Consider the following 14,575-nt stretch of genomic DNA (forward strand, 5'->3'; position numbering starts at 1 on the left):
CACAATCTTGTCACATCTGTAGGGTTTGATGGATTTGAACAGGGCCAGAAAAGAAAGAGGGAGACTGACTGGGCCGCAGACAGCTCAGCAATAAAACACTCTCAATGAATTTCCACTTTTTAAACGGCACTGAGATAGATGAAAAGAGAAAGAGGACTAATCTGTTCATTATAAATTAATGTAATTAATTAAAATACTACTGGTAACAGATGAATAGTCTACTGCCCATTAGCATAAGGAAATTCAGATCAAACTTTAGCCACCAATATTCAAACTCGTATTCAGGTTTGGCCTTAGAGACAGAAATATACATGATACCAACCAATCGTAGTGGGTTTACTCTTTCCCCAACAAAGTCAAATGTTTGGGTTACAGGGATATATAAATAACTATGAATGAAATAGATCTAAAACAATATATCCATCTTACCCTCTCCGATATTCTGGCCTCGGTTCAGATCCTTCTTCATCTTCCTCTTGGTCCTCTTCCCTCGGCCCTTTCGAGCACCGGCACCAGTCTCTGCCAGAACTCCCCTCCAAAGCTCCTCTGCTGTCACTGCAATGATAACACACAGAAAGGGGAATTTAATTGCCAAATCAGACTAATCTGGCAACCTCAATGCAGCAGCTTTGTCCAGAATATTGAAAACTATCGTCTGGTTGCCTGTAGGATACCGATTTTTTAGTAAAGGTTTTTAAAAAGGGGGTGCTTATATTTGTCCTGTTTCACACACCTGTACACGTGTGTGGTGTGAAATGGAAATGTGTTTTTTGCATATCTCACTCCCCATGAGACACACTCAGAGAGTGGGGTCACGACCAGGGATAATCTTAGCCTAATATATATACATACATATATACACACATATATATATATATATATGTTTTACCTACCTACAAAACTCTAGGAATAGAAAATTAGAACACTAAAGAGTTTGAAATATATTGAACCTTCTCTTTGATGTAGCTTTACTTGTCCAGACCGAGAAAGTAAACAAGGAAACTAGTTAACGTCGCAACAGGCCGCCCTTGTCCTCATGGACCTGAGTGTCTAAACACAGTCGGCATAATATTACTATTTGCAAGTACAACATTTTTTTTTTAGACTTTAGTTTACAGAAGCAGCACAATCTCTCTGCAACAAGACTGGGATCGACCTCCAACAAAAGAGCCCAGAAATTCCAATCTGCATCTACAGTCATACACTAATCAAACCTGCTAGAGCGCACTATGCATTCCAGCAAACAAACACCTGCTATTACTCAGAGAGCGAGAATGCTAGTTTGTTTTTCCCAAATAAAATCTATTTTCAGCCGGGCTGCTCGCTTCTCAAGGATTTAGAAGGAGATGCTCGGTGCCGCACAGAGAATCGATTAGGAGTTAATTAAAGCATGTGAAGGGAGATGTAACCAGTGTGTTTGAGAATTTAATGGAGCTTTGTACTACAGCAAAGCAACAAGGCACTAGGCCAATAAAAGCTATGATTGTCAAAGAGCCAAACCTTGCTTGAGGCTAAATCTGGTGTCCTCGCTGTGAGGAAAGTCTGAAAAGGGAGTCCTAGACCTAGATAGATAGTGTGGAAATGAATCCATTCTAGATCAATGTACTTAACAATACTACCGGTCAATAAAAAAGCTAACCTGGCAGCTTGGAGCGCTTCAATAGTCTCACTCTTGGTGTGCATTGGCACCCCAGCTTTGATGATTTTCCTCCATCTCTCCTTTTGGATGGCACAACCATGCTACAACAGATGCCAGTCATGCCACTACAGGGATGAGGTATACAAACAAGTTGAAAGGCACAAGAACAGGCCAGGCTTCCCTCTCAGTATGCAAGTTTGTTTTCCCTCACTTTGCCCATGGCAAGGAGACTTATTTGCTACAAGACTTAAAATAGGACGCAAACTAAAGCAGCTAACAGGCATACTGCATTTCTAATCCAGTAACGTTTGTTCAGAGACTAAATATAATCAAACATGAACTCTGAACAGTTCTGAACAGAGTTCTGAGTATTCAACAAAAAGATTCCAGCTCATCTCCAACAATGTCATGAACTAGTGAAAATATTATCTTCAAAGCACCAAGCCCTCGAGCAGAGGTCTGTTGAAAAGTTCATCACTCAGTGATACCTTTTCACAACAGTTCTTACATTGACACCATGTACAAGCAGAGGGACCCTGGTTTCCCTTCTCCCTTGATTCCTTCTCTGTGGCCACTCAGATGTCTGACACCATTATGTGATTCTACAATTTAAAATCTATATATATGCATCAGCAGCATCTGCTCTGCCACCAGCCAGTCAGTCAGCATCTTTCCTTCGCAGTAGTAATGATCCTGTGTTAGGCTGCCACGACCAGCTATTAGAGCGCCTGGTGTCAGGCAGAGAAACAATCATTTGAGTCCCACTGGGACAATTCATTTCCCTCATCTTTTACATTAGTAAACCCAGCATCACATCAGCCTAGGTTTTTAGCTCAACTTATGTGATAAAGGTAACTAACTAAAGGTAACATTTCTCTGCCTCTCAGAGACATGGCTCCATAAACACTCTCCATATGCTGCTTTGATTGTGCCTGGCTACAATGTTTTCAGGAGAGACAGGATTGAAGGAAGAGGAGGGGGTGTGATGATTTACATTAAAGAACATATCCGATGTAAACAAATTGAGTGGTCATGTGATAATGAACTAGAATGTATCGGCCTGAACGTTACACTGTCTCCCCAAATGTCTTTTACCCTCATTGGAATGTATAGGCCACCTTCCACCAAAAGTGTGTTTTTTGATCAGTTTAATACCATGCTTAGGGAATGTGATTTTGGGAAAGAGGTCATCTTAAATGGGAGATTTTAACATTAATTATGAAGACAAGTGTTGTAGGAAAACCCTCAAACGGATCACTAATACCTTTGACCTTACACAGCTAGTTAAAGGGCCGACCAGGGTGACTTGTTGCTCTAAAACACAGATTGATTTGGTGTTCAGTAATAAACCAGAGAGAGTGACTAAATCATTCAATATGGTTACTGGGCTGTCTGATCATAATCTGACACTTATAGCCAGAAAGCTGTCTAAGAGCAGGTTTAACCTCTCTACTGTTAGAAAGCCGGATCAACTCAGAATACCTAAGAGTTAATTAAACTATTTTGAAAAAGCAATTAAGGGAATAAACTGGAATGATCTCTTGTCCTATACAGACGTGGAAGCTGATAGTCAGGTTTTTCTATCCACAATCCAGACTACAATAAATGGCTTCCTAAAGAAAATCAAATCCAAACCTGGCCAAAAGAGCACTCTTCCTTGGCTAAATGGAGAAATCTGGAAATTGATGAAAGAACGAGATTATGCTCTAAAAATAGCCCTAAAATCTAAATTAGAGCATGACAGACGTAGGTTTACCATGTTGAGAAATAAGGTGATGAAAGAAATCAGACAGGCCAAGGCAAACTTTTTTATTAACATAATTGGTGAAGCAAAGGGAAATTCTAAATTGATATGGGAGAATCTAAAAAAGTTAACAGGGAAAGACCATAGTAACACTGCAAAAAGACTAGAAATCAAGGTGAATAACAATCTAACACAGGATGCAGTCGAAATAGCAATAGCCTTCAATTCCTACTTTATTGACTCTGTCAGGGTACTGACACAGAACCCCTCCACTGGTTTCTTGGGCTCAGTGCTAGTGAATGACACTCAACATGTCTTCATCATAAGGGAGGTTTCTGAGTCAAAGGTGAACAAGGTGATTAGCTCACTAAAGAACTCTAAAGCCACAGATGTGTTTGGGATGGACTCTACCTTTCTTAAAAACTACAAAGAGTCACTCATTGGCCCCATTACTAAGGTCACCAACACATCTATTGGTCTCGGTGTGTTTCCAAGGGTATGGAAGTCGGCCATAATAACGGCCATCTTTAAATCAGGCGACCCTGCAAACGTGAGTAACTACAGGCCCATTAGTATACTACCTGTGGTGTCAAAGGTTGTTGAAAAGTGTGTAGCAGAACAACTGATTGCCCACCTCAACAACAGCCCCTTCACATTACACTCCATGCAGTTTGGCTTCAGAGCGAAACACTCCACAGAAACGACCAACTGCTTTCTGCTGGAAAATGTGAAGTCCAAGATGGACAAAGGGGGTGCTGTTGGGGCTGTGTTTCTGGACCTAAGGAAGGCTTTTGATACTGTTAACCATGAGATTCTCATCATAAAATTGTCCAAGTTCAACTTTTCCCCTGATGTCTTGAGATGGATGAAATCATACCTTGAAGGCAGAACTCAGTGTGTCAGAGTGAGCAATGAGCTGTTGCCCACTCGTAGCTATGATGTGGGCGTGCCCCAAGGGTCAATACTGGGGCCCCTCCTGTTCAGCCTGTACATTAATGATCTGCCTTCTGTCTGTACTGGGTCTGAAGTTCAAATGTATGCAGATGATACAGTGATATATAGTGCCTTGCGAAAGTATTCGGCCCCCTTGAACTTTGCGACCTTTTGCCACATTTCAGGCATCAAACATAAAGATATAAAACTGTATTTTTTTGTGAAGAATCAACAACAAGTGGGACACAATCATGAAGTGGAACAACATTTATTGGATATTTCAAACTATTTCAACAAATCAAAAACGGAAAAATTGGGCGTGCAAAATTATTCAGCCCCCTTAAGTTAATACTTTGTAGCACCACCTTTTGCTGTGATTACAGCAGTAAGTTGCTTGGGGTGTCTCTATCAGTTTTGCACATCGAGAGACTGACATTTTTTCCCATTCCTCCTTGCAAAACAGCTCGAGCTCAGTGAGGTTGGAAGGAGAGTATTTGTGAACAGCAGTTTTCAGTTCTTTCCACAGATTCTCGATTGGATTCAGGTATGGACTTTGACTTGGCCATTCTAACACCTGGATATGTTTATTTTTGAACCATTCCATTGAAGATTTTGCTTTATGTTTTGGATCATTGTCTTGTTGGAAGACAAATCTCCATCCCAGTCTCAGGTCTTTTGCAGACTCCATCAGGTTTTTTTCCAGAATGGTCCTGTATTTGGCTCCATCCATCTTCCCATCAATTTTAACCATCTTCCCTGTCCCTGCTGAAGAAAAGCAGGCCCAAACCATGATGCTGCCACCACCATGTTTGACAGTGGGGATGGTGTGTGTTCAGGGTGATGAGCTGTGTTGCTTTTACGCCAAACATAACGTTTTGCATTGTTGCCAAAAGGTTCAATTTTGGTTTCATCTGACCAGAGCACCTTCTTCCACATGTTTGGTGTGTCTCCCAGGTGGCTTGTGGCAAACTTTAAACAACACTTTTTATGGATATCTTTTAGAAATGGCTTTCTTCTTGCCACTCTTCCATAAAGGCCAGATGTGCAATATACGACTGATTGTTGTCCTATGGACAGAGTCTCCCACCTCAGCTGTAGATCTCTGCAGTTCATCCAGAGTGATCATGGGCCTCTTGGCAGCATCTCTGATCAGTCTTCTCCTTGTATGAGCTGAAAGTTTAGAGGGACGGCCAGGTCTTGGTAGATTTGCAGTGGTCTGATACTCCTTCCATTTCAATAGTATCGCTTGCACAGTGCTCCTTGGGATGTTTAAAGCATGGGAAATCTTTTTGTATCCAAATCCGGCTTTAAACTTCTTCACAACAGTATCTCGGACCTGCCTGGTGTGTTCCTTGTTCTTCATGATGCTCTCTGCGCTTTTAACGGACCTCTGAGACTATCACAGTGCAGGTGCATTTATACGGAGACTTGATTACACACAGGTGGATTGTATTTATCATCATTAGTCATTTAGGTCAACATTGGATCATTCAGAGATTCCCACTGAACTTCTGGAGAGAGTTTGCTGCACTGAAAGTAAAGGGGCTGAATAATTTTGCACGCCCAATTTTTCTGTTTTTGATTTGTTAAAAAAGTTTGAAATATCCAAGAATGTCGTTCCACTTCATGATTGTGTCCCACTTGTTGTTGATTCTTCACAAAAAAATAAAGTTTTATATCTTTATGTTTGAAGCCTGAAATGTGGCAAAAGGTCGCAAGGTTCAATGGGGCCGAATACTTTCACAAGGCACTGTATGTGCATGCAAAGAGCAAACAACAAGCTGCACAAGAACTCACTACTGTAATGGTCCAGGTTACAAAGTGGCTCAGTGACTCGTGTTTGCATCTCAATGTGAAAAAAACTGTTTGCATGTTCTTCACAAAGAGGGCAACAGATGCTACTGAGCCAGATGTCTATGTGTCAGGGGAGAAGCTCCAGGTGGTATCCGATTTTAAGTACCTTGGCATCATACTTGATTCCAACCTCTCTTTTAAAAAGCATGTGAAAAAGGTAATTCAAATAACCAAATTCAACCTAGCTAATTTCCGATTTATACGAAATTGTTTGACTACAGAGGTAGCAAAACTGTACTTCAAATCTATGATACTCCCCCACTTAACACACTGCTTGACTAGTTGCGCCCAAGCTTGCTGTACAACATTAAAACCTATTCAGTCTGTCTACAAACAGGCTCTCAAAGTGCTTGATAGGAAGACCAATAGCCATCATCATGGTCACATCCTTAGAAAGCATGAGCTCTTGAGTTGGGAAAATCTTGTGCAATACACCGACGCATGTCTTGTATTCAAGATCCTTAATGGCCTGGCTCCCCCTCCACTCAATATTTTTGTTAAACAGAAAACCCAGACATATGGCAGCAGATCCACAAGGTCTGCCATGAGAGGTGACTGTATAGTTCCCCTAAGGAAAAGCACCTTTAGTAAATCTGCATTCTCTGTGAGAGCTTCCCATGTCTGGAATGCACTGCCATCAGACACACATAACTGCACCACATATCACACTTTCACAAAATGCTTGAAGACATGGCTAATGGTCAATCAGATTTGTGAACATGGTCCCTAGCTGTGTGTTGCCGCTCTCCATGTTGTCTGTAGCTTGTGAGGTGTGTAAACACTTTGTTGCTTTTATTAATTTTGACTTGCTGCTTTTTGTTCTATGCTGCTCTGTCTGTATGCTACGTCTTGCTTGTCCTATGTTGCTCTGTCTGTATGCTATGTCTTGCTTGTCCTATGTTGCTATGTCTTGCTTGTCCTATGTTGCTATGTCTTGCTTGTTCTATGTTGCTATTGTCTATATTGTAATTGTTTTTAATAACCTGCCCAGGGACTGCGGTTGAAAATTAGCCGGCTGGCTAAAACCGGCACTTTTACTGAAACGTTGATTAATGTGCACTGTCCCTGTAAAAATTTAAAATAAACTAAACTAAATCTAGTGATAATTCTGCAATTCCACATTTTGTGGAAAAGTGGACCTTTTCCTATCAAAAAAAGAACCAAAGCAGTCTTCCCAAAGCAGTTCAAATGGATGTCAGTCAATTGTTAAAACCCATTGCTAAAAAATAATTTGTCAACAAAATCTTTGAAAAAGTGTTCCGAAAAATCAGTATACACCAAAGCAAAGTATGATCATACAAAGCAATCAAAGTAACAATTTCTCTTGAGTATGTACACGGCAAATAGAAATATGAGTGTCAACTGAAGGTGGCAGGTTAATAAAGTGGGAGGAATGGTGGGTGTTTTGGGGTTTCCACGCATTGGCTGAGACGGAGCTGGTGGTGACAGATGTAGCATGAGTAATTATCTCAGTGAGATGCTGCAGGAAATAGCGTGGCTGCCTGCCACTGCTGTGTTGCGCTGATAGACACACACCTTCCTGTGGAAGCTCTGCATTTGACAGGTTCAACCACTGTGAATAGGTATCACTTAGTGAGCTCAGGCCATTTTATGTGAGTCCTATTAAAACAATCAAGTAGTTAAGCCTATATTATAGTGCTGCCTCTGGTAATACTGGGGCAGTATCAAGATATTACATTCGTAGACCAGATCCGAGTCAGAGATGATTAGCATTGTGAATATCAGCAACATTTTTGCGAGGTTTGACCACGTCACAGCTGATGTCAGCAAATAATGACTTGATTTGTTCACTTGAAGAGCTTAGCTGATAATGACAATGATTTTATTGATTGGAAAGCTTCAATATAGGTGTTCTATCGAATCTTGAGAGTTAGGGAACATCAGCACTTACATTTGTTGAAGAAACTGCTATGTCTGGTCTGTATCCAGGTAGCAGGGGCTGGTGGAGTAGCAGTACATAGAGAGGCAGTGGGTCTGGCTAGGTGAGAGAGAGGCAGGGCGCCCCCTGCTGTCCGAAGTGGTGTTACCCCTGAAACACAGCATAGAGGTAATGCCATTTACTAGTGTAAAATTACCTAGAACAGTTATAAATCAGCTAATGCAAATTATCCTGTCTTGTTATTATTCTGGGTGTTAATGACAGGTCCGGGACGATATCAGTATCGTGATACTCGTTAGTATCGTGGCAAGGAAACAAAACACGAAGCGGATTTAACTTGTTTAGGAAAATATCCCTAATGTTGAAAACAAACATGTTGTCATCCAGAATCACATGTACAGTCCCTCTGGAAAGTATTCAGAACTCTTTACTTTTTCCACATTTTGTTACATTATTCTAGAATGGATTAAATAGTTTCCCCCCTCATCAATCTACACACAATACCACATAATGACAAAGCAAAAAACCGTTTCTTTTATTGGCAGTGATTACAGCCTCGAGTCTTCTTGGGTATAACGCTACACTGTATTTGTGGAGTTTCTCCCATTCTTCTCTGCAGATCCTCTCAAGCTCTGTCAGGCTGGATGGGGAGTGTCACTGCACAGCTATTTTCAGTTCTCTCCAGAGATGTTCTCTCAGGTTCAAGTCCGGGCTCTGGCTGGGCCACCCAAGGACATTCAGACTAGTTCCGATGCCACTCCTGCATTGTCTTGGTTGTGTGCTTAGGGTCGTTGTCCTGTTAGAAGGTGAACCTTTGGAGCAGGTTTTCATAGGAACAGGAGTTAGAATTTAGCAGTCACTTCTTCTAAAGCTGAAAGGGGACTTCTAAATGTCATTATTTCAGCTTTAGAAGAAATGACTGCTAAATTCTAATAAATCCTATAATCTGGTAGCATAGCAAAAATACAGAAATCGGTGTTGGTAGCCAAAGTCGTTTTACTGTAATGCAGTTGATTGGTGATGATGTTATGCAGCAAAAAAACACATATCAAAATCGAACTTCATTATCCACATTGTGGACCTGTTACAATACATGAATCAAATCCAATTCATGATGGGTTTGACGAATATCCAATTTGTTAGATCAGATTTGTTGAATGTGCACCGATCCGGTATCCTTCTTCTATCCCCACGGTCTGCATTCTATTGAACTCTTTACCGCATCGATGTCATGATATTTCTGGAATGTTTTATTCTCCCTGTCAATTTTTTTTATTTTGGTGATAGTTCTCAAAGATGATCTTGTTTAAAAATATATTGCTCCATTATATTTATGACAATTTATCTGGTTTTAGCCATTTACAGTTGAAGTTGGAAGTTTACATAGACTTTGGTTGGAGTCATTAAAACTTGTTTTTCAACCACTCCAGAAATGTCTTGCTAACTGTAAGTATACACTGAAAACTTTTCGCATCCTGAAAATGATTCCTCCCCCCAATGGCGGTACGCTGCTGCTAAGTACATATAAGGGAAACACTGGCATCCATTTGTGTGATTGGAAGGCACCCTTATAGCTCGCTCTCGTTCCAGTGTATTCAGTATCTCTATCCATCTCGCTACATTTGCTACAGAGAGAATATTCCATGGACCTCCAGAGCCTTCTGACCAACTACCTGCGATCTCTCCGGAGCAGAGAAGTAAGCTCCTCTGGTGGCAATGTTTTATGCACTATGTAAACTTCCTTCACTATGGCTGTTTGTCTGTGTGATGAAATACACTCACCAGACAGTTTATTAGTCATGTGGCCATGGCTTACTATATAAAGCATGCATACAGGCATTCAGTTACTGTTCAATTTAACGTTAGAATGGGCAAAACATGGGACTTAAGTGACTTTGAGCATGGTATGAACGTCGGTGCCAGGTTCGAGTGTCTCAGAAACATCCGCCTCCCTGGGCTTGTGTAGGGTTTACTGAGAATGATGCAAAATACACACAAAAAAGAGAATGGGAAATATCGTGCAAGCTAACAGGCAGGCCACAAACAGACATAATGGCACAGTACAACAGTGGTGTGCAGAACGGCATCTCAGAAGGCACAACTCATCGATCCTGCTGCTATTGCAGCAGATGACCAGACCGGGTTCCACTACTATCAGCTAAAAACAAGAAGAAGCGGCTCCAGTGGGTACGCGATATCCAACACTGGACAATTGAGGAGCGGAAAAACATTGCCTGGAACATGATAAGCGAGTTCAGTTTACTTGAGTAGCCTGCACAGTCCTCAGACCTCAAGCAATACAGCATCTTTGGGATGAGACAGAACAGGCTGTTCACGTCAGCATGGACCAATATCCCTGTGGAATGTTTCCGACATATTGTAGAATACGCCGAAGAATTCATGCTTTTCTGGAGGAAAAGTGAGGTACGACCTAGTAATAGATGGGTGTATCTAATAAACTGTCCGGTGAGTATATCCCAGATGAGGCTAAAGATTAGGACAAATAGACGTGAATATATACTGAACAAAAATACAAAACGCAATATGCAACAATTTCAAAGATTTTACTGAGTTACAGTTCATAGAAGGAAATCAGTTAATTGAAATAAATTAATTTGCCACTATCCTATGAATTTCATATGACTGGGGAGGGGTGCAGCAATGGGTGGGCATAGGCCCAACCATCAGTCAATCCAAATGAGTTTTCCCTACTAAAGTACTTTATTACAGACAGAAATATTCCTCAGCACCCCTCACAGGCAAACCGTCAACCCCCATAATACATTAGCAAAAAAAACTATTAAAGTCTTGTCTTCTCATCAGTGGAATGATAACAGCAAGGAGAAGCAACCAACATTTTAAAATTAACGTTGTAAAAAGATTCTCATTATTTTGACCTCCCCACATTATAAATTAGAAGAACTGTAAATTCTTACATAACCTAGTAGCTAGAAAGGTAACTCAAAACACATTTTCGCCAAGAGCAGCTGTTTAGCTGGTTAAACAAATGTTAGCCATGTGTAGGCAAACATGTATGTCCAAGTCAAGAAAGCTTACTGGTAACCAGCAGGACTTGCCACACTGATAGGCTTTGAAAAAGCACCAGCGAATTGGCAATGTCAGACACTCCAGTGAGTGTAATACCAAAGACAGTAGCAACTCTAATTTGCTCAAAATTATTTGAGAATTAAAAGGTAATTAGAATATATTGTTTTTTCTAGTGTAGTTATGTAATAAAAAAAATCGTTTATTATGTTGTTTCTAGCAATATTCATAAAAACATTGAACCTTTCTCCACTTTTTTATTTATTCACATTTTTGCGGACTCCGTGCGTACTGCACAAAAATAATAAACGATTTTTGTTGAATACCCCTGGCCTAGGCAACTAGTTATTGTCGTCACGCGATGGACCAGGCATTCATCAGAAAGCGATCCAAACGAAATACGGATAAGAATCCCATTGTGATGGAATGGTTAGTTTACATAGCTTGCTGGCTGTCTGGCTAAATGACAAGCCGAGTATGACAAGCTATAGCTAGCTAGTATTAGCCATAGCATAGTGTGCAGAATTTGTCTATGAAAATATACATTATTCCAATAAGACTGCACAGTTCAGTATAAAATCCGATTACATATTCTAGGGCCCTTTTTGGGTAAAACATCTGTGTGACAGAAATGTGTAATTTAGGAAATATATTCACCTCCCAGCGTAATTCGGAGGGCACAGCAAACCCGTATGGACGCCGCCATCTTGATGTTGTGAAAGGTCCTGAATAGCATAACAGGTAGGCTGAGATGTGCCTGTAAAGAATGAATATGATTGAGTTTGTTTAATTGGGAAACGAGATAACGTTACATTATTGATAAACTACAGGTAAATATGTTTAAAATGCATTTAGATGAAAGCTATATGAAATGTAATGAAAGTTATAGCTAATGAAGTACAGTGTTTTGATTTTACGCGTGTAGGCTACATCTGTCCAACATCTGATATTGGTATAGGGCTGATTGGTTAATAATTATTGGGTGGGATGGCATATACTCTAACCCTATTATTCAGTGTGAAATAGCTGTACAAATAAATTAGCTCGATTTCTTCTGGCTATTTGTGACACATTTGCAAATTTTTATCAGGTTTTAAATGCTAATTTCTATAGATTTTTATTTTTTAAAGGGAAAGAATACAGACAAATCTTAATTTACAATTGGGAAAATTTACAAGGCTAAGGGGGGCCTTACAGAGGGGAACTTAAAATCTGGTACAGTCTAATCAGTCTTAGTACCATGGCCATGAAATACTGTACTGAATACTGTTAGGGTTGCGTCAATTCGAATCTGGTATCAGAACAAGTTATAACACTGAGTCACTGATTGTACTCTATGTACTTTTATTAGCTAAGCAATAAATGGCAAATGCAATTTTCGTATATACGGGCTCACTGTAATACCACGCAGGGCAGAACAGGGAACTGACAGGATGTACGTAAACAGCTGTTCTTATACTGTGATAGACATAGTTCCAACCCGTCTGTTGGCCTATCACAGTAGAGGCTGAGCGTGGTTTAGACTTGCTCAGCCTATCGCAGGCGCTCAGGCTGGTCCCCGCCTCTTGGCGCCTCTTGGAGTCCACCCTCTGTCGATGTATAGATTCTCACTGTTCTGGTATCACCCCCTAGTTATAACAGTTGCTCAGTTCCTGCTATTGTGTTGTTCAGTATTCTTCCATCTCAATTAAACCTCGTGATGACCACCCCTCCCTATACCTGATTAACCACAACTTTGTAAGATACAGCAAGACCATTTCAAGGACAGCTTTTTTCCATCTACGTAACATTGCAAAAATCAGAAACTTTCTGTCCAAAAATGATGCAGAAAAATTAATCCATGCTTTTGTCACTTCTAGGTTAGACTACTGCAATGCTCTACTTTCCAACTACCTGGATAAAGCACTAAATAAACTTCAGTTAGTGCTAAATACGGCTGCTAGAATCCTGACTAGAACCAAAAAAATGTATCATATTACTCCAGTGCTAGCCTCCCTACACTGGCTTCCTGTCAAAGCAAGGGCTGATTTCAAGGTTTTACTGCTAACCTACAAAGCATTACATGGGCTTGCTCCTACCTATCTCTCTGATTTCACAAGACGCAGGCCTCCTAATTGTCCCTAGAATTTCTAAGCAAACAGCTGGAGGCAGGGCTTTCTCCTATAGAGCTCCATTTTTATGGAACAGTCTGCCTACCCATGTCAGAGACGCAAACTCGGTCTCAACCTTTAAGTCTTTACTGATGACTCATCTCTTCAGTGGGTCATATGATTGAGTGTAGTCTGGCCCAGGAGTGAGAAGGTGAACGGAAAGGCTCTGGAGCAACGAACCACCCTTGCTGTCTCTGCCTGGCCGGTTCCCCTCTTTCCACTGGGATTCTCTGCCTCTAACCCTATTACAGGGGCTGAGTCACTGGCTTACTGGGGCTCTCTCATACCGTCCCTGGGAGGGGTGCGTCACCTGATGTCCCTGGGAGGGGTGCATCACCTGTCCTCGGATGGGGCCACAGTGTCTCCTGACCCCTCCTGTCTCAGCCTCCAGTATTTATACTGCAGTAGTTTATGTGTCGGGGGGCTAGGGTCAGTTTGTTATATGGGGTGGCAGGGTAGCCTAGTTAGAGCGTTGGACTAGTAACCGCAAGGTTGCAAGTTCAAACCCCTGAGCTGACAAGGTACAAATCTGTCGTTCTGCCCCTGAACAGGCAGTTAACCCACTGTTCCTAGGCTGTCATTGAAAATAAGAATTTGTTCTTAACTGACTTGCCTAGTTAAATAAAGGTAAAATAAATAAATATCTGGAGTACTTGTCCTATTCGGTGTCCTGTGTGAATTTAAGTGTGCTCTCTCTAATTCTCTCTTTCTTTCTTTCTCTCTCTCGGAGGACCTGAGCCTTAGGACCATGCCTCAGGACTACCTGACATGATGACTCCTTGTCCCCAGTCCACCTGGCCGTGCTGCTGCTCCAGTTTCAACTGTTCTGCCTTATTATTATTGGACCATGCTGGTCATTTATGAACATTTGAACATCTTGGCCATGTTCTGTTATAATCTTCACCCGGCACAGCCAGAAGAGGACTGGCCACCCCACATAGCCTGGTTCCTCTCTAGGTTTCTTCCTAGGTTTTGGCCTTTCTATGGAGTTTTTCCTAGCCACCGTGCTTCTACACCTGCATTGCTTGCTGTTTGGGGTTTTAGGCTGGGTTTCTGTACAGCACTTTGAGATATCAGCTGATGTACGAAGGGCTATATAAATAAAATTGATTTGGTCACACCATGTGCTCAATATTGTCACATACAAACACAAGGACAAAGCATCTGCTGGGCTGTTATCTACAGTTTTGCAACATGCAGGTCACACCATGTTACTCAGTTCTTGTCACACATACACAAACAGGCAAGTAGTTGTAGCAAGCAGTTGTTTAATCTCATGATGATGCTCAAGTGCACAAATGCAGATACTT

The 14,575-nt window shown here is 41.2% G+C and overlaps 1 protein-coding gene across 1 annotated transcript in view; it reads right to left on the reverse strand.

Moving 5' to 3' along the window:
* Positions 1 to 11,873, reverse strand: part of mrps5 (mitochondrial ribosomal protein S5) — a 30,199-nt gene extending 18,326 nt beyond the window's left edge. The window contains exons 1-3 of the mRNA XM_020495337.2: positions 11,773 to 11,873; positions 8,083 to 8,220; positions 430 to 555 (exon numbers count right to left, since the gene is read on the reverse strand). Of these exons, the coding sequence (XP_020350926.2) occupies positions 430 to 555; positions 8,083 to 8,220; positions 11,773 to 11,851 (343 nt within the window). The 5' untranslated portion in view covers positions 11,852 to 11,873. The remainder of the gene's footprint in view (positions 1 to 429; positions 556 to 8,082; positions 8,221 to 11,772) is intronic.
* Between the last annotated feature and the right edge of the window lie 2,702 nt (positions 11,874 to 14,575).

This window comes from Oncorhynchus kisutch, linkage group LG11 (genome assembly GCF_002021735.2).
Source record: "Oncorhynchus kisutch isolate 150728-3 linkage group LG11, Okis_V2, whole genome shotgun sequence".
NCBI lineage: Eukaryota > Metazoa > Chordata > Actinopteri > Salmoniformes > Salmonidae > Oncorhynchus > Oncorhynchus kisutch.